A 26,119-nucleotide genomic window follows, 5' to 3' on the forward strand; every position below is an offset into this window, starting at 1 on the left:
TGGTGATGGATATGGAAAGTGGAGTTATGAAATGTACATTATGCACAAACATGAGAAGTAAATTAAAACTAACTAATGTTGCTATAAATGTTGATTTATTTTTCACATGCACATAATAATATAGTAAACTTACCGGTAGTAGATTTTTATTAAATCATATATGTCATTCCCTAAATTACCCAATTGAGTTAAAAAACCGGGGTGAAAAACCCAATTAAGCTCAAAAGTAGGGGGTAATTTTTTTTGCTAAAACTCTATTGAATTTACAAAAACCCTATGGTTGTCAAAACAGGGGGTGAAAAACCCAATTACCCATTAAATTATCTATAGCCCTGAGACATCTTAAAATCCATTTTACTACAATTGGACATTTTATTAAAATTAATGGATGCCGCATGGTGACAACGTTAATTAAAATTTCTTACATCACTTAAATATCTTTAAAAAATCTTAAAATACACATGTATTATTGATTGTAACAATGAGTTGCGATAAAGGAAGCAGCCGCTTATCAAGGAGGAGCTGTGTCCCAGCAAGCGTTTCCCTTGAGTCAAGCACTCCTCAGAGTTTTTTTTAAGAACCACATATAGAGCGCGAAGCGCAACACGTATTACTATCCAGGTGGTATGGGCCCTTTAGCATTATCCGACCATTACGTCCATAGTTATCTTCTTTAGAATTTGAGAAATTTTGAAATAGATTTTCGAAGTCCAAAACTTTCATCCGATTGTTCCCAAACTTGCACAGGTTTTTTATCAATGAGGACCCAACCCAAACTCTCTATATGAGCAATATCGGATCATACGGGCCATTAGTCCAGAATTATGTCTCTTTGAATTTAAAAATAAAAGTGAAAAACTGCTTGGTTAGGTGATTATGTCAACATTTTTCATCAGATTCTTTCCAAACTTACAGTGTCTTCATATCAATGAGCATTTTTACCTCATTAAAAATGAGAAACATCGGGACAATAAGTCCAGAATTTTTTCTATTAAATTTGACAAAATAAACAATGTCCACTTGTTTTAAAGATTTCACAACATTTGTCTGAATCTTTCCCAACTTGTTAAGTGTTTTTATATCAGTATTACTCGAACCCTATTGAAAATGATGAATATCGGAGCAATAAATCTACTATGATCTTTTACTGAATTTCAAAGTATTGTGAAATGCAGCTTCTTTATGCAATTTACAGTTTTCATTCAATTATTTTTCAAACTTTTACAATGTTTTCATATCAATGGGTACTCAACCCCTATCGTAAATGAGCAACGTAAGAATAAGTTCAGAATCATCTCCCCTTGAAGTTGAGAAAAATATGAAATAACGCTTACCAGATGAAGCAGATTTTATAAAACCTACACAGTTCTGTTCCATTAATGAAAACTGCACACAGATGCCAGTAAAAAAAAGGAAACCAATGAAATTGTAAATAAAATGAACTTTGAAATATTTAGGGGTTACAACACAAAATCATAGATAATGGTTATTTGGGGGTTATAACACAACATCATAAATAATGGTTATTTGAGGGTTATAACACAAAATAATAGATAATGGTTATACCAGTATCTTTTTCTGTTTTGTTTAAAATAATCGGCCAATATATTAATATTTACAGTAGAAAAAATTGTTCCATGTAACTTCATTGCAGGGTCTTCCCACAGCCATTTAAGCGCCCCTTACCGGGGCGCTTGAATTTCGAAATCAGAGTCCCCGGGGCGCTTGAAATTTTCCGATCAGTGTATTCTTCAGTTAAAGAAATTGGAGATTGTCCAAAAAAATCAAGGTTTCCCTATCAGTGTATCAATATTCCCTGTTATAAAAGAGCACTCGGTACCTACTTTTACAAGTAATCGCCATAAACACGACATGGGGTAATGGATAATCCACTGATAAGAGAATAGCATGACGCGCGTATCGATTATTCTAGCCACATTACACGGTCGTTTAAATGCTGACAAGGATGTATCTGGTAACTTTCCAGTCGTCAAACTGTGAAGTTCATCGTCCAATCGGTTACGCGAATGCCTATGAGGGCGGGGTTAACTATCGACCATTATTTTTGATTGACGTCGGGCATGAAGTAAGAGTTTATCGCAGCTTGATTAGCAAGAAGTTGTACCATTTGAGTAATATAAAACCGGTAATTAGTACAGTACAGAACATTAAAGACGGTTTCGGGCATCATCATCACACCTTTTTACTGTAAACAAGTGTTACCTATGACTCATAATTAATACGAGAAATTAATTGCAAGTGGTAAACAATTAATTATTATAGCGAGTAAGTTGTGCAAATGACTCCCGGTTACAATTATGTGATAACAATTTATTTAATTCCAGTACATGTATATTTCAACATGTCCATTTATAGAACTGATTCACCTCGTTTTTCTGACATTTATTCGACACGTAATGCGCTTTAACAAATTTTCGTTGAATTAATTACACACACTTGTAAATGTTTCGTCCGATAATCGATTGATAGAAGACTGATGATGGCAACCGGCCGTGATCCTCGTGGACAACGTGAATTTCATGCATAATTCCGTCAAAACATTTATTCGACTCGTAAAGTGTGTAAACAAATTATCGTTGAATTTATAACGCAACGGTTAATATTTGTTGAAATCTCAAATGGGAATAATTAAATTTGTAATCCGAAACCCATTACCGTTAGTCGATGTTAACGCGTTTTTAATCCGAAACACACTTCCGAATGTAAATGTTACCGCAACGTTAAATATTTTTGCTTCAAATTAGCAGTGCAAATTTATTTTGTGTCGAATCTTTTTCTCAATAAAAAGAGCGCAAAATTATGCAGCATGTACAACGTCGCGTCTATTGCATACAAATGGCGTGTATTGAGCGTTTTAACAAGCACACAACAGGTCAGGGGATTGACGCATATTCAGAGGCAATATTTCATCAAATCTATAAAAAGTCACTTATAAAATAGCTAGGTTTGTGTTAAAGAAATAACTGAAAGCTTTTATCGTAAATATTTACCAGAAAGAGATTGATAAAAACGGAATAAACTGGATTATCGGGAAATAAATAGAAACTTGAAAAATAGTAAGTATTCAGTAATAGAGTCGGGTTGAAACGGATGTATTGGGGAATCGTTCAAGTCGGGATTTTACTATCTGTGCTGAAAAGTTTTAAAACAATTAAACAATATAAAAAAAAAATTTAATGACTGTGGGATTTTTTTGAAGAGTCATAGCGCACCAAATGACGTCTTTTGACGCTGTTTTTCTTTGAGTTATAACGCACCACAGAACGTGAATTGACACGTTAAATTTTTAAAAAACCCACCCCGGGGCGCCTGAACAAATTCCTGGGGAAGGCACTGCATTGAGTGCCTTTTACACTGAAATTCCCGACGCCCTTTGATGCTTTGCATCAATACTTATATTGTCTTGTATGTTGACTGGTATACTTATTGTTCAGGTACGCGGATGGTATTACATGTAGTACAAAGAACGTGAAACTGTCGACTTATTCACATGTGTTCATTGAACTTGAACAGACATGGCGTCGAAACAAAAAATAACTAGTTTCTTTTTGCCCACAGATGGAAATAACAATACGAAAGATAAAGCAAAGTTAACCGTTGAGTAAGAAAAAAACAGACATTAAATTTTGTTTCCAGGGAAATTTGCGAGAATGTTTTTGATTTAGCGAGTTGGTATAAAAGCTGCTCGCAATGTTTTGCAAGTAGAAAAAAAAGTTAAATTCCAGCCCTGCTAATTGATAGAAAAACTTTGAGAACTTTGAGCTGCAGGTATGTTCTCAAAACAGCTCAAAGCATTAAAGAACAAGGGACAAAAACTGAAAATGAACAAAGTTTCTCACCTTCCTTCAATCCTGTAATTCTCCACCTCACAGCATAAAGCAGCGTTGATTGCTTCAAATCGAGCATTTTCCAGGAACTTCATTTTAATCGTTAGATTTTTAACTTTTATCTTCACACAGAAATTAATTTCAAAAAGTAATCAAATTAACAAAACAAACACACTTTACTGTCTTCGGGAGGGGTTATGGATGTTTCGGTAAATGACCAGTTCGGTAAATTGATTTATAGAGTAAAAGTCGTGGATGTTTCGGTAAATTGATTTTATATAGGAGGTATACCTACAACGAGGTGTTAATGACACCTATTATCGGCTTACAATAACATTAGGGGCATTTATTTGCAAACTGTGGATTAATTTTGATGTACATTAATTGAGTTGTTTGGTACTAATTAAATTATCTGTTTAAATGTACGATGTTTGCAAAGTGTTATTATTAATTATCCAGGCTTGCAACCTATTAAATTTCTAATCGATGGAGGTAAATTATATATTAAGGTCATGATCGTTTTGTATTTTATATATGTTTTTAAACATTTAGTTGATAAATACCTTAATTAAAGCAGTTAAAAAAATATAATAATGTGGCTCTTACAAGAGGTGGCCTCCACGTGGCAAGAGCTGGGCAACATATTCATTATGTTGGCAAACTACCTCATGTTTATGTAATGGTTAATTTTCGGTGGTTTAAAATAATAAGATCAAATATGTTTGTTTCGTATGTAAATAAATTTCTCGCTTTTTTTTCCTACAAACAGTTCTGCACATAAGGTATTATTCTTAAAATAATCTAGATATTTATGTTTAGATGATATGGTTGAAATGTAACATTAAATTGAACAGTGTCGTACATGTATCTAATTTGTATTAGAACATCTGAATGATAAAAATGTGTGATAAAAATGTAAAAATATTGTAGTGCGTCAAAAATGTATCTAATTAATATGTGCTTACTCCCTCATTTTTTTTAAATGACATGAAATATTCAAATATATATATATAGTATCCAAGGTTTAGTTGTTGCTTATTTATATTATATGGTAAATAAAACGGATTACAAAGTAGATCAGTTATTATTTATTTATTGAACCGATTTGTTAGGGCAAAAAATGATATCAGTTATTTTGGCCGTAAAACCCATTGTTCCAGTACAGTAGTCAGGTGCCAGTGTATTAATTTGATAAGATAATGATCATCACGGCAGCTTGCTATTACACAGTGTATTCATTCGGCTGGCGTTGTGTTATATGTCAATTTTATCAGTTTTCAAGTATGTGTATCTCTTCGCTTAACTCAACGTTCAATGACACGCGCACTTAACATAATTATAAAACATAACGCGTATCATTATATTACTTTTTATTAATTACGTACACGTTTTAAATTTTATATATTGTTTTTTTGTGTGTTTTTCGCAACCAGAAAGAAATAATAAAACATATAAATAAATATAAAATTCAACATGAAACCTTTATTCTTTAATCATAAAAAACTTTTTAAAATAGCATTAAACGTAATTGCAGAGCTTACATTTATTCCGCCATAAATCATTATTTCTTATTTTTACTATTATGTTATAATTTTGTTAATTAAATAAAAGCACCAATTTAAAAACCAAACAACAGTATTGCGTTATTTAAATCGTAAAATTAACTAAATTCTTTACCTTAGGCATGGCATTAATTACTCAACTCAAAAGTAATCCACAGTTTGCAAATAAATGCCCCCAATGTTATTGTAAGCCGATAATAGGTGTCATTAACACCTCGTTGTAGGTATACCTCCTATATAAAATCAATTTACCGAAACATCCACGACTTTTACTCTATAAATCAATTTACCGAACTGGTCATTTACCGAAACATCCAGCACCCTTCGGGAGAAAGTTTAAAACAATTTAAGGAACACAGAGCTTTCTTCCTACCAGAGTTTTTTTGAAACGAATTGTTAGTTGCGGAATTCTTTGTGGTGTTAATCTTGATCATGTCAGCTACTGATTTAATCCGCAGATGCCCCATTGAGAACGATTCTTGAATTATTTCTTGATCAGCTGTTAATCACAAGCGAGAAAAACAAACTGTCAAAATTTCGAACAATAATTTCAACGCAAAAACACTCAAAAACTAAGTTTGAATATAATTAATGCAGTGGTTTTTAATTAGATACGATTAAACATTCAATAATACACTGTTTTAATCATTGATCGGTGAGTTTGTACGTATCTTATTGTCAACTAAACAGCTAAACTTCCTCTGTTGTAAACAATGGTGACCGTCTATGTAGGTCAAATATGTTTACCCATAATGCCATTCTACCCCAAAAGACCATAAGGTAAATCGGTATATTTTCCGGTTTAAGCATTCGTCAGACCTCGCACACTTGACCTAGCCGACCCGATTCAATCAATGCTTCAGGTGCATTGAGTTTGGCTGGTGTTTACCTTACCGAACAGATGTGGTTCCTCCGGATCTTCCAATCCTTCTTCTTCTTCTTTTATAATAATGGCTATGTTGACTACTGATACATTATGGCCATGCGTGGGGGTTAAAAAGAAATAGATTGAAAAACCCGAGTTACTCAATCTACCTAGGAAAATCCTATCAATAGTGATGAGCCCTTAAATATATATATATATATATATATATATATATATATATATATATATATATATATATATATATATATATATATATATATATATATATATATATATATATATATATATATATATATGCTGTGCATGTGGTGAGAATATTAGTAGAGTTAAAAACAGGATAAAAGCAAAAACATGTGAACTAAGGATGGGACACTGATGTAGACAGCGCAGATTTTAATCCAGGGATCGTATCAGCGCTGACTACATAAGATGGAAGTGTGCTCCATTGTACAACTGTTCCTGGAAAGAATGAAAATTTGTGGAAATCAGCTGTACTTGGTGGTATTTTGGTATGCCATGTGATGGCGATGGTGTGTGTGTCTATTGTATGAGGGGAGATAGTGTAGGGGATTGACGTTAGCATGATTCTATACTATTTTATAAAACAGAATGAGCATAGCTTGTTGTCTTCTTGATTGCAAGGTATTCCAATTCAAATCTCTAATTATATGTGTGACTGTGTCCGGGGTCTTGCTGTAATTATTCGTAACAAACCTGGCGGCTGGACGCTGAACATTTTCAATTTTATCAATATCCTTCTGATGGTAAGGGTCCCCCACACTAGAACAATATTCCAAGGATGGTCTAACATTGCTGTTATATGCCGATGCCTTAGTTTCCATTTTAGAAGAATGAATGTTCCGTTTTAAGAATCCAAAGCTCTGACTTGCTTTAGTACTAATTTTATTTACATGGGGTGACCAATTTAAAGATGAGCTTACTTCAACGCAAAGATAAGTTGCTTGGTTTACAACAGAGAGGTCGATTATGAAGAGTGTCAACTGTTTTTACTGGTTTACGGTTTTTCGTAACATGCATGATATAGCATTTTGCAATTCCATCCAACAGCAGAAGACCAATACAATTTAATTTATTTCTGTTGAATCTTAATGTCCGCTTAGCACATTTGTTTGCACACGCACTCGTACCCTAGGCGACACGGTACAATCGGTTTATGGACGTTTCATGCCACTATCAGTTTGTGCCACTGCTATTTGTGTTGAAAAGGGGTAGAATTTCGTCCCGCTGATAATATATTGGCGGAAAGTTGTAAATAATACACATCATAGTTCACAACATGTTTATTTCTTCCAGGGTGGCATCGCCGAATTAACAATCGACAAGGGCGTCCCGACCTAGGGTTTTATATGCTCGTACCTCTGATGCGCCGTAAAGCAGATACGGTGGACCTGATCACCGGCCTAGTGTCGGAGGACGCCCTGCAGTGCACCGGAGAAAATTCTACGAAGTCCACGGGAGACTCTTTGACACGAGGACGACGATGTGACAACGACACAACTACATCACATGCCTCGGACCGGACACAACACATGACCAGATCAACGACGAAGAAGCATTCTGAAATGTGTCATATATCTGCTTTGTGTATAGTATGCTGTTGTATTTTTGCATATACAGTTGTGTACTTGTGTATATAAGTAAAAACATTTTTAAATATATTTATATATTAACTTTCGATATTGCTTATGTTTAGCATTAAAAAATGTGTTTGTGAAACACCATGTCCCCCCCCATAAATTTGACCTTTGACCTTGAAGGATGGCCTTGACCTTTATCCACTCAAAATGTGCAGCTCCATGAGATACGCGTACGTGCATGCCAAATATCAAGTTGTTATCTCCAATATTGCAAAAGTAATTGTCAATATTAAAGTTTGACGCAAACCAACAAACAGACAGGGCAAAAATATATCCCACAGTATAGAATGGGGGACATAAAAAGTAAAATAAATCTTAAAAGGTGATAAATCTTGTGACGTATTTGTTTTGTTTCTTGTATTGTAAATAGTATCAATTTATCGCTCCCATTGTTTGTGAGCTTGGCGGGTAGTCATCGTATCGGACAGATGGGAATGTCCGGGTCATCAAGTGTCCCGCCAACAATAAAAGACCGCTCCAAAATTGAATATAGTTCAGTTAAATAGCTATCCATTGCAGATATAATTAAAAGTTCGTCCCAACTTTGGTGACTCTAGTAAATTAAATAAGGAATTAAAGCTGGGACAATGTCTGGCGCGAAATGACCAAATACATTTTAAAATATATACACAGTAAATCGGTTTATGTAGAATGTACAATCTTATTGCAGAGTTACATTATTATTACTGTTGTATTATGAAACACACATAGTAACCACGATAGACAGACAATTTTATTTACTTAAAATAATTGCACCGTCATAATGATATAAACACTGTGCAATTCACCGTCATAGTGATAATCACTGTGCAATTCATTAGCATGTGCAGGGCCGTATGAAGTTTTGACTGGGGGGCCCAACCGGGGAGAGTGTGAGAGGAGTCTCCACGCACTATTTTATTTTAATTTGGAACTATTCATGGTGAATTTTAATGCTTAACAAGAGTGAAGATCGGATGAAAACTACTTCAATTAGAAAGCGGACACCATGCTAAATCCTTTAAATGAACTTAGGTACCCCGTGACCTAGATTTTGACCCGGCATGGCCCATATTCGAACTTGACCTAGATATTGTCTAGATACAACTTCTGACCAAATTTGGTGAAGATTAGATGAAAACTTCTTCAGTTAGAGAGAGGAAACCATGCTTAATCCTTGAAATGCACTAAGTGACCCCGTGACCTAGTTTCTGACCCGACATGACCCATATTCGAACTTGACCTAGATTTTGTGTAGATACAACTTCTGACCAAGTTTGGTGAAGATCAGATGAAAACTATTTGAAATAGCGGAAACTGCTGTGGACGCCGCCCGCCCACCGACCCGCCCGCACGCCGACGGCCCGCCGCCCGCAAAGGGTGAAACAATAATACGTCCCGTTTTGAAAAACGGGCGTATAAAAAACCTATTTTGTAATATAAATTTTTGGAATATAACAAGTAAACCAGCACCTTTCTGTAGTCTAAGGCTTTAAACATTGGTGTGAAATTCAGGAATTACCTACAGGACTTATGGATGAAGTATGCCTTTCGTTGCGGTCCATCGATTTTTTTGGCGAAATTATAGGCCTTCGACTTAGACAAAGAAACTTTCCAGTTCATATTAATGCCAATTATCCATATCACCTCTAATTGCTTCCAACATTACTTGTTTTTCACAAAGTATAAACGTCAGAAATTTTAAGACTTTCAACCTCCTGTATCATTTGTTTACATTCGCTGCTTTTCTTTCCTTGATAAATCAAAATACGTGTTACATTAACCATTGATAGTTGAAGCATTAAGGATCACAAGGGACAATTGACTGATCAGGGATGTGAGTACAAGGCGATAAGAAAATATTGCCTAGAGGCTTATCTCCAATGGCGAGTAAAACAGCGCTAATCCCCTTGTTTATCAGGACTCCTCTTTTGTATTTAGTGAAAGTGTTCTATAGGCCCTTTCGTGAGAGAAAAATTGCAGTAGGACCATTATTAAAAATCCTAACTTGACAGCCAGCTGAGGGGGTCCGGGCCCCAGGGCATATGGCCTGCGTACGGGCCTGATGTGATTGATGATGGAAATGTTATGTAATTCAATTAAGATTACTTCTGGAAAGCCTTCTTTAAATAATAAATATAATCTAGTATTCTTAATCCAAGTGTTTCTCAAACACAATATAAATAAATTTTATATATAAGTAATCTTATAAAAATACAATTAAGCAATTGTTAAATATACGAATATTTAAGCAATTTAATTAGGCAATGTTTTACCATGTCTATCATTAACTTTCCCATATTTGTGGCATTCAATACCACGTTTCTCACATTGAATTAATTTTATTGACATTAATAATGTAAACACTTGAAGAAATATACGTAAAACTTTGCAACACAAAAACTCATTCTTCCCAAGAACACTGATGGAGTGGAATAATGCACATGTTGTGTATCGTGTTATTTCTTAAAAGTTGACCCAGTATTGTTAAAAATATTGCAAGAAATATACATTTCCAGAAAGGAAATTCATTTCTGCGTTGAATAAGACCAAGATCGTGAATATCGCTGCAAAATTGATGAAGTAATGGCTGTTCAAAACGATGCATCCCGTTTTCGGGTGATTTCGAGTTAGATACCTTGCTATATATTTGAAAGTAATTTTTTTAAAGAAAATTTTATTTTTCGTTATAATATGATAATTTATCATTGAAAATGATGTTTTCACTAATTATTATCATAGCCACACGCTAACCACCTGTGGAATAATGTAAAGGTAGTGTAGTGAGCGCTAAAACAGTTGACATCTCCAGATCGATTGCCCCTACAGAGGGATTAACCACACTCTCTCTCATGTTGCTCAAACGCTGAAAGGCACTGCAACGTACTTATCCAGATTGATCCAGTTCCAGAAGTTGTCCAAGTTCACTGATGCGAACATGGCCCGTTTTCAGTAAAATGACCCGTTTTGTCTTTAGTCTGCACTAAAACCGTTCCACAACAAGGGACAACACTCTCCAGTCAAAACCTGTCATGACGTATTGAGTGACACAGAAAACGAAGGTATTAATGTATATCGCTTAATGTTTGACACATACCCGCACATCTATTTATATAACACTGTGTCCACAAAAAGCACATGTCATGGAATCAGTTTCAATTAAATCTCACTAATTATCTACACTTTATTGTAGATTGTACATTCTCCAATACAAATCAAGAAGTGGAAACACATTTAGTCATATCTCATGACACAATCTTTATACACTACGCGACTACATCTCACATCACTGTGTTAGGGCCAATTCGACGAATCGTGGTGATTCGCCGCGATAACACTACGGGTGATTCCGCCGTGATTTCACTCTGACCATCTCGCGATAAAGATCAGCTGTAGAATCATTGCAAAACCCGCGATTTGCGTTGACTACTAGATTTAAATTTCAACTTATTAACTAATGTCAACATTATTGACCATCACATTAGAATGCGAAAATGTATTTCAATATGAAAGTAAACACCCTACTTGCTGAATGTTGAATCATGATTTCCAAACAATATCTTTACTTGTTGAAATAACAATTGTACAGTACAGCTCACGCAAAACAAAACCACATTCTTTTGTTATCGAAGTTTCTCCGCATCCACAATGAGTATTCATTCCGCATCATGCCGAAGCAATCAGCAATAATTAGCAGATATAAGAAACAGATTAAGATACCGTAAATTCGCGAATATAATACGCACTTTTTTACCTGCCAAATTTTTCTTCAAGTAGGGGGTGCGTATAATATACGAATGTAGATCAGAACAAAAATTTTCCTGTGAAAATGTTCAACTTAATCGTTGTAATTCGCTGCGCGTAAGCCATTTTGAATTACACAATTACATCAAAGGGGGGCAACTGTGCTTACGGTAATTGTCACGGCTACACCGTATAGTACCGTACATGCTTAATAGACCAACCATCGATATTATATATATAATAATAATAATAATACTTATTATTTTATAATTATAATTATCATCTTTCTGAATATTGTCAAATGGAATTAAATGTTATAAAAAAACAGCGTCTCTGTTTCTTTCTTTTGCTGACTGCTTGACCCGGGTGTCAGCAGGTGGCCCATGTGTTATCGGTAAAGGTGCTGAGAAGGGCCATCGCTTGTCAGCGGGACCCGTGTATTGTCTCAAAATTGTCACATTGGTATCAAATTAACCATATGTTTGCGTTAATAAAACAATCAACGGTAATATAAACAATAGACAGATATTTATTATGCAACTGTCATGACAACGGCCCGATAACACATCGCGATCAATATACCGGGGTAGCACTGTGAAACAGATGTGTGATAACGCCAAATTGGTTTGCTATTTTCACAACACAAAAATATATTTTCCCCATTTTGTTGCTTACCCGACGCTTACGCTAGCAAATCTATTTCTCATGTATTTTCCTGTCAAGTCTTTGTCTAAAAGCGCGCGAAAATTAGAGTGGGTGTAAACACTGTCGAACGTAATGTGTACTGGGAATGCAATAGCTTGCCGATATGGTCAATAATTACCGGTATTGCTCTAAATGTCGTTATTGTTTAAAATAATACGTTCAAATAAACTTAATGGAGAAAATATATAAAGACATTTAACATGTGGGAGAACAGATGACAGCGATCACTTTAAACAGGAATCTTCAATCTGAAATTTTATTTTAACAAGTGTGAATACATTTTTTTCGGAAATGACAGTGTCATGGCCGATTTCGGACACTGAATTTTTTAGTGCGTATTTTACTCGGATTTTGAATTTTTACCAAAAAATTTGGACCAAAGTTGGGGGTGCGTATTAAACACGAGGGCGTATTATATTCGCGAATTTACGGTAATACCCTGATATTTGTTTTACTTCGACACGATTATTTTAACATTTCATCAGCTGCTCTGCATACTTAATACAATTACAATCGGATGCCATTTGTTAAAACAATGATTTTGTATGTCAGTAGAAATCAAAGAAATTTACAGAGTTAAATCTCGGAAACGAGACTTGCTTTAAACGTCGAAAAAAAAAGATATCTATTTGCAAAATAGTTGATAAAATACACAGACTACACAAATATAAATAATTTCTACTGTTTGAATAAAATCAAATGTTTGTTTATTTTTAAAATGAATGCTTTCACTTCGTCCCAATTTTCAGAAAAATCAAAATGACTTGTACATGTGCATCTAAATTTAAATTAATACATTGCTTCAGGTGATGTACGCATGTTCAGTGGGAAAACCGCCGTCCCGATTGAACTGCTATTTAATAAAATCGTAGTGTGTAAAACTCATTTGATGGAACAATTATAAACGTTTGTCTTTACAATTTATTGAGTAATGTTGAACGGAATATACTTTTGAAAATGGAATTATCGTTATTTTAAATGTTTTAAACATAGTTTGTTACACTTTAAATTAGGCGGTGAATCTTTTGATTTGGTGGCATTCTGTTTCATTTCAGACCCCATGCAATTTTTCAGATCATAATCTCTGTGCTTTATTACTCCAACTTGTTAGTTTCTGACCACGTGTGCTACTGAAAGTAACCCTGGGGACTGTGTAATATGGCCCGTACAAGTGGCTAGGACCCGTGTTTATGATCCCTAGATGTTAGAGAAGCATGTGCATTATTAATGATTAAGTTGGTCAGTACAAAAGTTTTACACAAAAGTTCTACTGAAAACCGCCGACTGCATCTTTGTTTTATTATCCAATCAAGCCCCGAACATCCAATATCCTGTGTATTACCAGAAACAAACTTCAGATAAGCACGTGTCGTCTGTCAAAACAATGACTGTATAGCTCAGTAAACATATTGAAGTAGCTCACACAGTTAATTCCCATACATGATATCGGAAACAGACTTGCTTAAAACATTTAAAATAACGTTATTAATTTAATAAGAATTGCTAAACATAATGAGAACCAACCCAACATACCGTATACAGACGACACAATATATATATATATATATATATATATATATATATATATATATATATATATATATATATATATATATATATATATATATATATATAAGTTTACCAATTTAAATACAAACAGACATTGGTTTATTTTCACAAAATTAACTTTCACTTTTCTCGATTCCCAGAAAATGAATTGTAAATGTTGAATGAATCTAAATATTAATGAAGTTGTTTATTGGTCGTTGATGAAGAATATGAACTGTACACAACACTTGTATGCAGTCAGTACACAATGCAATAATTGTTTCAATAATGAAGTAACTGAAACAGCGCAACAGCATGTTTGAATTATATTTTATTAAAAGGAAATGTCAATGCCAAGTATTCTGCGCGATACCCCGGTAATTTAGTTGAAATTCACAACGAAACTTTTAATGGAAATTAAAGTTTATGATATCAATGATTTACCTGCTATCAGAGACGTAGATATCTACGTCTCTGCTGCTATTAAATGTTTATTTACAAATAAATACACCCACGCCAATTTTCGCGCGCTTTTTAACAGGACAAAGAAATTCATTTAATTCATGTGCACTATGTATTTTTGGCTAGAATTTGTAACCGAAAATAGCTGTACACGACGGGTGCAAACCGTGTCAGGTGAATTATGGGTGTTGGAATACAACTGATCTGATTGGGCGCTTATTTCATCAAATCTTTAAATAGAAACATTCATTTGATACTTTTGAAAATTGCAACCCCGTTTGTGTTTGACAATCTTTAGCACTCGTATCGGCGATATTAACCAGAATTGCTTTTAAAAAACAGAAATCAGGCATATGCGGGATTAACGAGTAATGGATAAAGACAGAAGAAGTTGCATGTATGCGATTGAGACAGTTGAAACGTATGTTTTGGGGAATCGAGGGACTTGGGGGAAAATACGACTATTACATTACAATCAATTATGAGTTCTCCATGGCTTCAAACTGCTAATTGCATAATCAACGCAATTATCACTCCTTCAGATGCGGTATCCTACAGCTAGGTGCGAACACAGTTTGTTTTATACGCAGCATTTAAAAGGACAGAAAAAACATGTCAGGGACATGGGTGTGAAATATATGTTGAAATTTTAAAACGGATACTCTCTAATATCTGCTAACAATGCTAATAATCCCATATTGTTATAATCGCTGTGAAGATTATACATGTAACGTAGGAAAAACGTACTTCACCGCGTTTGACCGTGAACTGGGTGAGTTGCGGTGAATCACTGCAGAGATTCTATTTATAGCATTCGCTGTGATCGTGCTCGACCTAGCTTGATAACACGCGCAAGATCGATGTGATTTTTCACCCAAAATAAATAATGTCCACTGCGTGTCGGTGATTTAGGCAAAAATCGCGGGTCGCGTAGTGTATGCAGATAGTTTGAACTTAAATAAAAACAACAACAAAGACTTGCAAACTAAATTACTTAGTTACCTACACATATTTATATGAATAATTTTCTATAATAATATTGTTAGGCATGAACATGCTTAATTGTCTGGAAAAAAAAATTACAGAAATTAATGGACCAAAACATTTGGCCAAACCTTATGGCACAGTTTGGCATTTTGTATGTGTCAGTTTTTAGCTATATTGAATTTGCATGCGCCGTTCCATAGTTAAAGTTCACGTGAACGTATAATTGTCTTGCACATGAGTCGACTTCTCCGTTTTTCTCGTTTGTCTTCGTCAATGGCGGTTTGTCCTTGTGTCGTCTGCTGTTTTTAGGTGAATCGGAAAACTTTGGATTTATACATTTAACAATATATATTTAGAAGTCTACCCAGGCTATCCAACTGCCATGTGCTTTCATGTTAGCACTGTTTAACGTTTCTGTCCAATCATTTTTTATGTTTGAATGAATGAAAGATTCCTATTGGGTTGTTCATTTACCCTTTTCTTCCTTCCCCGCCAAATGCCTTTGTCCCACACAACCCTTGAGAACTTTCACAAGTTAAGATGGTTAAGAGATATAGTGCGCTTTATAATTACTTAAAAGGATAGTTATAATTATTAATTAATCGGACACTGTGATAAGCAATTTAATATTATTTTTAATATTATTAATGTATTATTTTCCACAGCACGTCCCATTAAGTTAAATTGTGTCTATTGATATGTGTAATCTTCGTATTGTTTAGTTAATATGTAACGTGTCTTCGACCGAGCGTCGGTCTTTATAGTATGGCTCAGGCAATAATACAAAGCACAATACAATAGTATATAATTTTCCTTAAGCTACCTTGCTTTATGATTGGTTATTAATACAATAATTGGAACAGTAAATCAAATGTAATCAAATGCTATAATCATATGACCTCGAACCTCACTATTTACGCTTATGACCTCAGGTCTATGTATGGAGACCTATGTCTCAGGACTATGTATGGAGACCTATGCCTTGGACTATGTATGGAGACCTATGCCTCGAGACTATGTATGGAGACCTATGTCTCAGGACTATGTATGGAGACCTATGTCTCAGGACTATGTATGGAGACCTTTGCCTCGAGACTATGTATGGAGACCTGTGTCCTCGGAACTATGTATGGAGACCTATGTCTCAGGACTATGTATGGAGACCTATGTCTCAGGACTATGTATGGAGAGCTATGTCTCAGGACTATGTATGGAGACCTATGTCTCAGGACTTTGTATGGAGACCAATGCGACGAGACTATGTATGGAGACCTATGTCTCGGAGCTATGTATGGAGACCTATGTCTCGGAGCTATGTATGGAAACCGATGTCTCGGAGCTATGTATGGAGACCCATGTCTCGGAGCTATGCATGGAGACCTATGTCTCGGAACACTTCGTTATGACTCCGAGTCTGTGTGACTCGTTACCCTAGGTATGGAGCCTTGTAGTGTTTGTATGAAGGTATGTGACTTATATATCAACTATTAGCGACCCGGGCTGCTGAGGGGTAGGAATCCAACTTCAAGGCTCTCAGAACGTTTGAAGAGGATAGCCATTCTCTATGTGCCCAAAGTCCCTAATGTATGTTAATAATATAATTTAATTACCTTTTTTCCCAATGTTAACTCGACGAAATTGGGAGCAGAACTGACTTTTCATAGAGGAAACGCGCGCTTTTATACTTTCCGCTCATGCGGCGTTACTCAGACATTTCCATAGTGATACAGTTGAGATCTACATAATAGTGGTTTGACTTAATTATAAAGCATAATAATGAGGTTCTGGTTTTTATCAACGCAATAAACATTTATTAAACAAATGTAAATAAAAACAACATACAACGATACATTTCTAGGCATATTTTCAACAATGAATTAAACGTCAACAATGCTTAACGGAAATCAATGGACGCTTTTAATATATTAACTAAAAGGAACAATATACCCAAAGAAAAATGAACGTCAGTAAAGAAAGGCGGTAGGTTAAAAATCACCACAAATGGTTGTTAACTGCCAAGTGCACTAATTAATTAAATCTTTCACAATATGATTGTCATATCACTTGTAAGTTAACTTAAATATAAATTTATTATAGAATATTGCTGAGTAGAACAGTTTGCATTTGTTTTATATCCAACTAGAATTTGATGTCAACAGTGACTCATGCCAAGCATGCGCAACACGCATATTTGCACCAATAAATGTGTGATCTTTGATTACCCTACGCAACTATATTACTTGAGACAAGCAACAAAGCTTGTTTTTTTCTCCTGTGGCCAAATTTTTCTACAACAGAATGTTGTTGGTTTTTAGCTCACCTGAGCGATAGCTCGGGGTGAGCTATTGTGATCACTCACCGTCCGGCGTCCGTCCGTCCGTCCGTCTGTCTGTCTGTCTGTCTGTCTGTCTGTAAACAATTTGTAAACATCTTCTTCTACTAAACCATCGAGCCAATTTCAACTAAATTTCATGTGGAGCATCCCTAGGTCATGGGACAAAAGAATTGTTAAAAAAAATTTGATCACATAACCAAGATGGCCGCCATGACCATATATGGTAAAAACCTTAAAAAATCTTCTTGTCAGAAACCGCTCATCAGATTTTCAAAAAATTTCACAGGGATGACCTTTGAAGGCTCCCCTGAAAAAGTTGTTCAAAGAAATTTGATTCATCAAAAAACATGGCCGCAGGAGCTCGTTGAACTTTGCATGTTTATTCGTTTTTGCCTATTTTGTGAAAACTTTCAAAAATCTTCCACATTTTTTGTCCGATCCTTTCCAAATTTGCACAGTGTCTTTATATCAATGAGGACACGAACCCTACAAAAAATGAGCATTATTGGTCCATGGAGTACAGAATTACCTCCCCTTGAATTGAGAAAATGGTGTTTATGCAATAAAGTCCAAATTTTTCATCCAATTCTTTCCAAACTTGCACAGTGTCTTCATATCAATGAAAACTCGAGCCCTGTCGAAAATGAGCAACATCGGACCATTAAGACCAGAATTATCTCCTTGAGATGGCAGATTTAGAAATAATTATAGTGTACTCTTTTTTCCAATTAATAGTGCTATTAGAGTAAAGGATTTGCTGGCTACAGGCCAGGTTTCTCTGACACGATTCTCTTCTGATGGCTTTGCTGCAGACCACATAAACCCTTAACCCAGAACAGTTAATTCTTTCTGCCAATGTTTGTGACTGTGGAAATCATTGAAATAAAAGGAGAAATTGCTGAAATTAGCATTTTCTCCTTTCATCACAATGCTTCCTACCCTATTAAATCAGTTTCTTCTTATTCCATTATAATTTAATTTGTCGTCTGCAACCTCTTTCAATTTGGAAAAGGGTTAACTACCAGAAATCAATTAATGCTGTAGTTTTGTTGATGAGAAATTATTTTCCTTTAAAATGGGAGGCGATTATTGCTTAGGAAATTGCTCTGGTAGGGTTGAATCATTGTGGGAAATTGAGAAATTGTTCAGTCCAAAATATGTTGATTGGTAAAGGGTTAAATGGATACCATTTTTTTCCAAGTTACCCTTTTCCTTATGCGAACATGGGTTGCCTGTTTAGTGGATGATATCTTGTCAATTTTGAGAAAAAAGAGGAATCTCTTCAAAACAAGCAAAAATTCCTTTTATCTCAATGTTTAAGTCCACTTTTTAGCGTACCTGAGCAGATCATATTTTCCTCCTAAACCATTGAGCCAATTTCAACCAAATTTCATGTGGAGCATCCTTACGTCACGGGAAAAAAATATTGTTAAAAAAAAATTTGGTCACATAACCCAGCTGGCCGCCATGCCCATATATGGTCAAAACCTTAAAAAATCTTCTCGTCAGAAACGGCTCGTCGGATTTTCAATTTTTTTTACAGGGATGATCCTTAAAGGCTCCCCTAAAAAAGTTGTTCAAGAAAATTTGTTTCGTCGAAAAACGTGGCCGCAGAAGCTCTTTGAACTTTGCATGTTTATACGTTTTTGCATATTTTGTGAAAACTTAGAAAATCTTCTTGTCCATAACCATAAGGCCTAGGGCTACCAAATTTGGTATGTGGTGAAATCTTATAGTCCTCAACCAAATAGGTAGAAAACATTGTGTTTAAAGGAGATTTTGCTTGCTATGAGCAATTTCTTCTTTTGTCTTCTTAAGTCATCTGAGGTAGAAGGGTAACTCCCCTAACAGTACTTCAAGAAATCCTTCATTGCATAACACCTGTGAAGATGTAAGGTCAACTTCTGTTGAACCCATAAACCCTTTACCAAATGACAACTTTTGGACTGTCCCAAATTCAAAGAGGTCGCAGATGACAAAGAACATTGTAATGGAATGTGAAGAAATAGCTTTGGTAGGGTTGAAATCATTGTGATAAAAGGAGAAATTGCTCAAAATAAGCAATTTCTCCTTTAATCACAAATGATTTCTAGAGTCGTCTGCAATAAACCAGTAATTTCTTGTTATTGTTTGTAATGGGTTAATCCATTTCCACATTTTTGGTTGGAATAACCCATTACCAAACGGTAACAGGATTTTATGGGTTTGGTGCAGAAGACTGTATAAATCATTGTGATTAAAGGAGAAATTGCTCATATTGAGCAATTTCTCCTTTTATCACAATTATTTATACTCTTCCAAAGCTATTTATTCATATTCCATTATAATTTTAAGTGTTGTCTGCATCATCTTTCAATTTGGGACAGTTCAAAATGTGTCATTTGGTAAAGGGTTAATGCTTTACCAAATGACACATTTTGGACTTTCCAAATTAAAAGACTTAAATTGTAATGGAAAATGAAGGAATTTATTTTGGTATTTTATAAATCATTGTGATAAATGAAGAAATTGCTCAAAATGAGCAGATCTGGCATCATCATTTAGACATTTTATATTAGATATATACTTCACTTTAATGTTTACATGTTGGAGTATATAGGGTCTACCATTCCCTTGGTCCTCTTGTATTACTTTTTATGTTAATTCAATAATAACAAATGTGCGCAAATATAAATGTACATTATTTGATTTATTTAGTTATCTGTGTGAATTTGTACACATTTTTATGCCCCTGGTAGGGTGGCATATAGCAGTTGCACTGTCCATCTGTCTGGCATTGCATTTTCCAGACTTTTTTCATAAATGCTTTGAGATATTAACCTTATATTTGTTGTGTTAGTCTACCTACATGACTTACAGATGAATTGAGAGTTTCATTCCGGTCCATTGAGTTATGGTTATTGGACTTAGGATTTCTCTATTATAAATGTTTTCCTGAGATTTTTTTTTACAAAAGTCTTTCAGCAGTGTCCGACAAATTTCTTATTTTTCAGGTAGCCCACTGGGCTACCAATAAAAATATTTGGTAGCCCATAAAATTTTCCTACAAAATGATAAGAGGCAGGTTTTCATCTTTATTTTATTTCTTCATTTACATATACATAATATGTATACATACATATACATAAAACAGCAAGTAGTCTGATGTACACAGTCAATATCGTAAATTAATGTTACAGTACAGTAACCGTGTACTTAAATTTAAATGTACCAAAGAAAATCATATATACATGTAGATATTACATGTATGCGCACATGTATGTGTACTTAAATTCGGACAGCACGTTAAGTCGTAAATGTAAATAAAGCGTTTAGATGATCAATACGATTGACTCGTATGGTGTTAATCAATGCAATTGCCCTTTTTAACAACAAATACAGAGTTTCAAGAAATCAAGAGTATTAAATCATTTATTTACTTGTGTCCGACTTTAAGTACTGTCCGAATTTACTTATTGCATCCGTATGTTACGACACTTGTGTGCAGTCAGTATACAATACAATAATTGTTTCAATAATGAAGGAACTGATACAGCGTAACGGTAACGATACAGCGTGTTTACATGATATTTTATTAAGAGAAAATGTCAATGCCAAATAATTCGCGAGATACCCCGGTACTTTAGTTGAAATTCACAACGAAACTTTTAATGGAAATTAAATGATCTCAATGTTGTACCCGCTACGAAATTTTTATTTACAAATAAATACACCCACGCCAATTTTCGCGCGCTTTTTATCATGACGAAGAAATTAATTTCTTAAATGTAGAATTTTGTAACCTAAAATAGCTGTACACAACGCGTGCAAACCGTGGAAGGTTATTTACGCATGTTGCACTACAGCGGTCCTGATTGGGAGCTTATTTCATTTTATCTTTAAATAGAACAATATGCCGAAATTCATTTGACACTTTAGAAAATTTCAAACGTTTGTGTTTATGACTCTTATCGTCTATATTACCCACCCATAATTTGGTTTTAAAAATATAAATCGGGCATAATATGGGATTATTGATTGACAGTCGATTAATCCAATTATTAATTGACAATGCAAACTAATTAGCAGGTGTTAACCGCGTTCACAAAGTTGTCATTAATATTCATTTTCGGTTTCGTTACCGTTTTGAAGAATCCGCTGTTGTTTTGATTTATTTAATGTTTGGCGTCCTTGGATATTTAACGACATCAAAAACGTTGTCACAATTACTCATTGTTGCGGTTAACAAAGAATTCCAAACTGCGAAATGATGTTGCATCATGTGCGCCAACTATCTAACTGGCTCTCATTATATTATTAGCAGACGACAAATGTTGATTCTGATTGGATGATTAAAATACACTGTTACTGTTTAAGACATTACCGCAAGTGATCGGTGACTGATTAGATAATTGATTGCACTTTGTTATCGGATTATAAGCAATACACAGTGTACAAACACATGGTCAGCGTGTTTATTCTACGTATGTCTGTCAATAAACCGGGCTTCCGCTCTCATAGATTTATAGTAGCCCGGCGGGCGTCAGCTGGAAAATTTCAGTAGCCCGATGAAAAATTTCGGTAGCCCCCGGGCTCTGGGCAATGGATTTGTCGGACACTGCTTTCAGATATTTAGCTGATTTTTGGTTTGTAAGTCTATCGACTTGACCTTCAGATGAAGTGTTAGTTTTGTTCTGGCCCATTGATTTTTGGTGATGTTATGGACCTTTGACTTGGAAATTAATTTTCTCTATAATAACCGTTTTCCGGATGTTTTTTTATGAAACGCTTTATGATATTCACTGATATTTTGTTTGTGAGTGTACCTACATAACTTAAAGATCAAGTCAGACTTTCATTTCGGTCCATTGATATTTGACTAAATCAGCGGCCTTGGGCTTTTCTTAAAAATAACACTGGGAGATTTTTCCAAAACGCTTTCAGATACTGTCCAAGGCCCTAAACTTTGTCATATATCTATGGACCATAACTTTGTAGTGATTTTAAGCTCATCTGTCACTAAGTGACATAGTGAGCTTAAGTGACCGTGTGATGTCCGTTGTGCTTCCGTCCGTCTGTCAACAATTTGTTTGTGTAGACAGTAGAGGTCACAGTTTTCATCCAATCTTTATGAAATTTGGTCAGAATGTATATCTTGATGAAATCTGGGTTGGGATTGTATTTGGGTCATCTGGGGTCAAAAACTAGGTCACTAGGTCAAATAATAGAAAAACCTTGTGTAGACAATAGAGGTCACAGTTTTCATCCAAGCTTTATGAAATTTGGTCAGAATGTTTATCTTGATGAAATCTGGGTTGGGATTGTATTTGGGTCATCTGGGGTCAAAAACTAGGTCACTAGGTCAAATTATAGAAAAACTTTGTGTAGACAATAGAGGTCACAGTTTTCATCCAATCTTTATGAAATTTGGTCAGAATGTTTATCTTGATGAAATCTGGGTCGGATTGTATTTGGGTCATCTGGGGTCAAAAACTAGGTCACTAGGTCAAATAATAGACAAACCTTGTGTAGACAATAGAGGTCACAGTTTTCATCCAATCTTTATCAAATTTGGTCAGAATGTTTATCTTGATAAAATCTGTATTGGGATTGTATTTTGGTCATCTGGGGTCAGAAACTAGGTCACTAGGTCAAATAATAGAAAAACCTTGTGTAGACAATTGAGGTCAGTTTTCATCAGATCTTATTGAAATAAGGTCAGAATGTTTGTCTTGTTAAAATCTTGGTTGGGATCAAATTGGGTCATCTAGGGTAAAAACTAGGTCAATAGGTCAAAGTTTAAAAAAAACCTTGTGTAGACAGTAGAGGTCACAGTTTTCATCAAAACTTAATAAAATTTGGCCAGAATGTTAATCTTGATGAAACCTGGGTTGGGATTGTATTTGGGTCATCTGGGGTCAAAAACTAGGTCACTATATCAAATCATAGAAAAAATTTGTGTAGACAATAGAGGTCATAGTTTTCATCTGATCTTTATGAAATATGGTCAGAATGTTTATCTTGATAATATCTGATTTTAAATCGTATATGGGTCATCTGGGGTCAAAAATTAGGTCACTTGGCCAATTCTAGTAAAACCTTGTGTAAATGAAAGAGGTCACAGTTTTCATCACGTCTTAATGAAATTTTGTCAATGTATTAATTGATGAAATCTGGCTTGGGGTTGTATATGGGTCTGATAGAATTTAAGTTGATGTAGCAATGTAAGTCAGGTGAGCGATTCAGGGCCATCATGGCCCTCTTGTTATGGTTTTAAATTCGCCAACAAGGCCCTTACACAAAGTATTTTTGACCAGACTTACTAGTAATGCCATTCCAAGCTCTAACAATTTAAAGCCTTGAACATATCAAATGCCAGTATCGCAACAATGCTGTTTGTTCACAATTGTTATTGCCAACTTCAAGGGTGTTAATAACTGTAAGGTCTCACAGTACTTACAGGATGAACAGTGTGCCCAGTGTAGGGCTTCAACCCATTGCACCCTAGCAACTGAGCTAACCTGGCTGCAGGTTTTACCCATACTTACTCCTTTTCCCTTTTCAAGAGAAATTGGAAGTGCTCACTCTCTAGCATGGGACTCTGACAACTTAGCTTACCTGAATCTGGTTGTCTTTGTCTATGAAGTACATGTAACAGTGGATAGTTTAGAACAGTTTATAAATTTGATCATGAATATGCTGGATGTAGGGTAAAAAAGATTGACAGATAGCTAGTATAACCCTAAGCCATTTCTTTATTAATTTTGATGTTCCAAAGGCAATGCGGTAAAAGCCTGAAGATATACGTATGCATTGTTTTATCTACTGGTGAAATAGTTTAACATACATAAAGGCATACAAAAAAGACTGAGCAATTTACCTGTAATCTATAATCGTTTAGGACGAAAATATTGGGAACGGTCGAATAAATTGATGGGGGTGAAAAAATTCGAGAGCAATTACAGAGGCAAAAAGTCTACCAATATATGTTGTACAGCAAAAGATGCACGGCTTATATAAAATACATGAAATATAGACCTGTAACTTACAATATGTGGGGGATAAAAGGGTTGAAAAGATTGAAATATCGATGTAAATTAACATGGCGCCCATCGGGCGAGGTAAAATCCATCTTACTACATCAACAACACCAAAGCAACAAAAAAGGAATCTAAGTACCGCAAAGATGGTTTTTATAAAGCAAGGAGGAAGCTGCTCGCCCCTTGGTGAAACAGCATAATGAAAAAAAGTGGAAATGTGGCTTAGTGTTGCTGGTCATGACTGCTTGCATGACACACACCTGTCAGGAATGCCTAAATCATAGAACTGAGTTTAAAAAGTGGACTGGTAAACAAGAAGTATCAATGAATTAGGAGTACTAATGATTTTCATGTCCCCCACTATAGTAGTGGGGGACATATTGTTTTTGCCCTGTCTGTTGTTCTGTTGGTCTGTCTGTCTGTTTGCGCCAACTTTAACATTTTGCAATAACTTTTGCTATATTAAAGATAGCAACTTCATATTTGGCATGCATGTGTATCTCATGAAGCTGCACATTTTGAGTGGTGAAAGGTCAAGGTCAAGGTCATCCTTCAAGGTCAGAGGTCAAATATATGTGGCCAAAATCGCTCATTTTATGAATACTTTTGCAATATTGAAGATAGCAACTTGATATTTGGCATGCATGTGTATGTCATGGAGCTGCACATTTTGAGTGGTGAAAGGTCAAGGTCAAGGTCATCCTTCAAGGTCAGAGGTCAATTATATGTGGCCAAAATCGCTCATTTTATGAATACTTTTGCAATATTGAAGATAGCAACTTGATATTTGGCATGCATGTGCATCTCATGGAGCTGCTCATTTTGAGTGGTGAAAGGTCAAGGTCAAGGTCATCCTTCAAGGTCAGAGGTCAAATATATGTGGCCCAAATCGCTTATTTTATGAATACTTTTGCAATATTGAAGATAGCAACTTGATATTTGGCATGCATGTGTATCTCATGGAGCTGCACATTTTGAGTGGTGAAAGGTCAAGGTCAAGGTCATCCTTCACAAGGTCAAGGTCATCCTACAATGTCAAACATCATATAGGGGGACATTGTGTTTCACAAACACATCTTGTTGTGTTCTAAGGTACACGTACGTAGACAGGGGTTTCGCTACTTATCGCTATTTGCGAAAATACGATTTTCAAAAGTTGCGAATTTGATTACTGACACCTTAATTGTGGATCTTGTAAATCAGTTTTACAAGAAATCTCGTTTGGTACATTACTTGAGCATATAAAGTCATCAGATTGCGCATACGTTTAGTACATTACTGGAGCATATAAAGTCATCAGATTGCGCACACAACATATCACTGATTAGCCTTTTGTTACGGCTCAGGCGTACTGTGAAAGATTATATCTGACGTCACATCCTTGGT

The 26,119-nt window shown here is 35.2% G+C and overlaps 2 protein-coding genes across 22 annotated transcripts in view; one reads left to right on the top strand and one right to left on the bottom strand.

Moving 5' to 3' along the window:
- The window catches only part of LOC127844207 (repressor of RNA polymerase III transcription MAF1 homolog), a 505,514-nt gene extending 499,343 nt beyond the window's left edge, over positions 1 to 6,171 (bottom strand). For 20 of the 21 annotated variants that reach the window (XR_008032613.1, XR_008032611.1, XR_008032610.1 and 17 more), the window contains exons 1-2: positions 5,733 to 6,170; positions 3,861 to 4,031 (exon numbers count right to left, since the gene is read on the bottom strand). Coding sequence is in view for 1 of the 21 variants with exons in the window: in XM_052374276.1 (XP_052230236.1) it covers positions 3,861 to 3,943 (83 nt within the window). In the remaining 20 variants the exon portion in view is untranslated. Of the gene's footprint in view, positions 1 to 3,860; positions 4,032 to 5,732 lie in introns of all 21 variants that reach the window. The other variant, XR_008032604.1, reaches the window with a different exon arrangement.
- Positions 6,172 to 10,889: 4,718 nt separating this feature from the next.
- Positions 10,890 to 26,119, top strand: part of LOC127844183 (ranBP-type and C3HC4-type zinc finger-containing protein 1-like) — an 81,399-nt gene continuing 66,169 nt past the window's right edge. The window contains exon 1 of the mRNA XM_052374247.1: positions 10,890 to 10,995. The gene's annotated coding sequence lies outside the window, so the exon portion shown is untranslated. The remainder of the gene's footprint in view (positions 10,996 to 26,119) is intronic.

This window comes from Dreissena polymorpha, chromosome 9, assembly GCF_020536995.1.
Source record: "Dreissena polymorpha isolate Duluth1 chromosome 9, UMN_Dpol_1.0, whole genome shotgun sequence".
NCBI lineage: Eukaryota > Metazoa > Mollusca > Bivalvia > Myida > Dreissenidae > Dreissena > Dreissena polymorpha.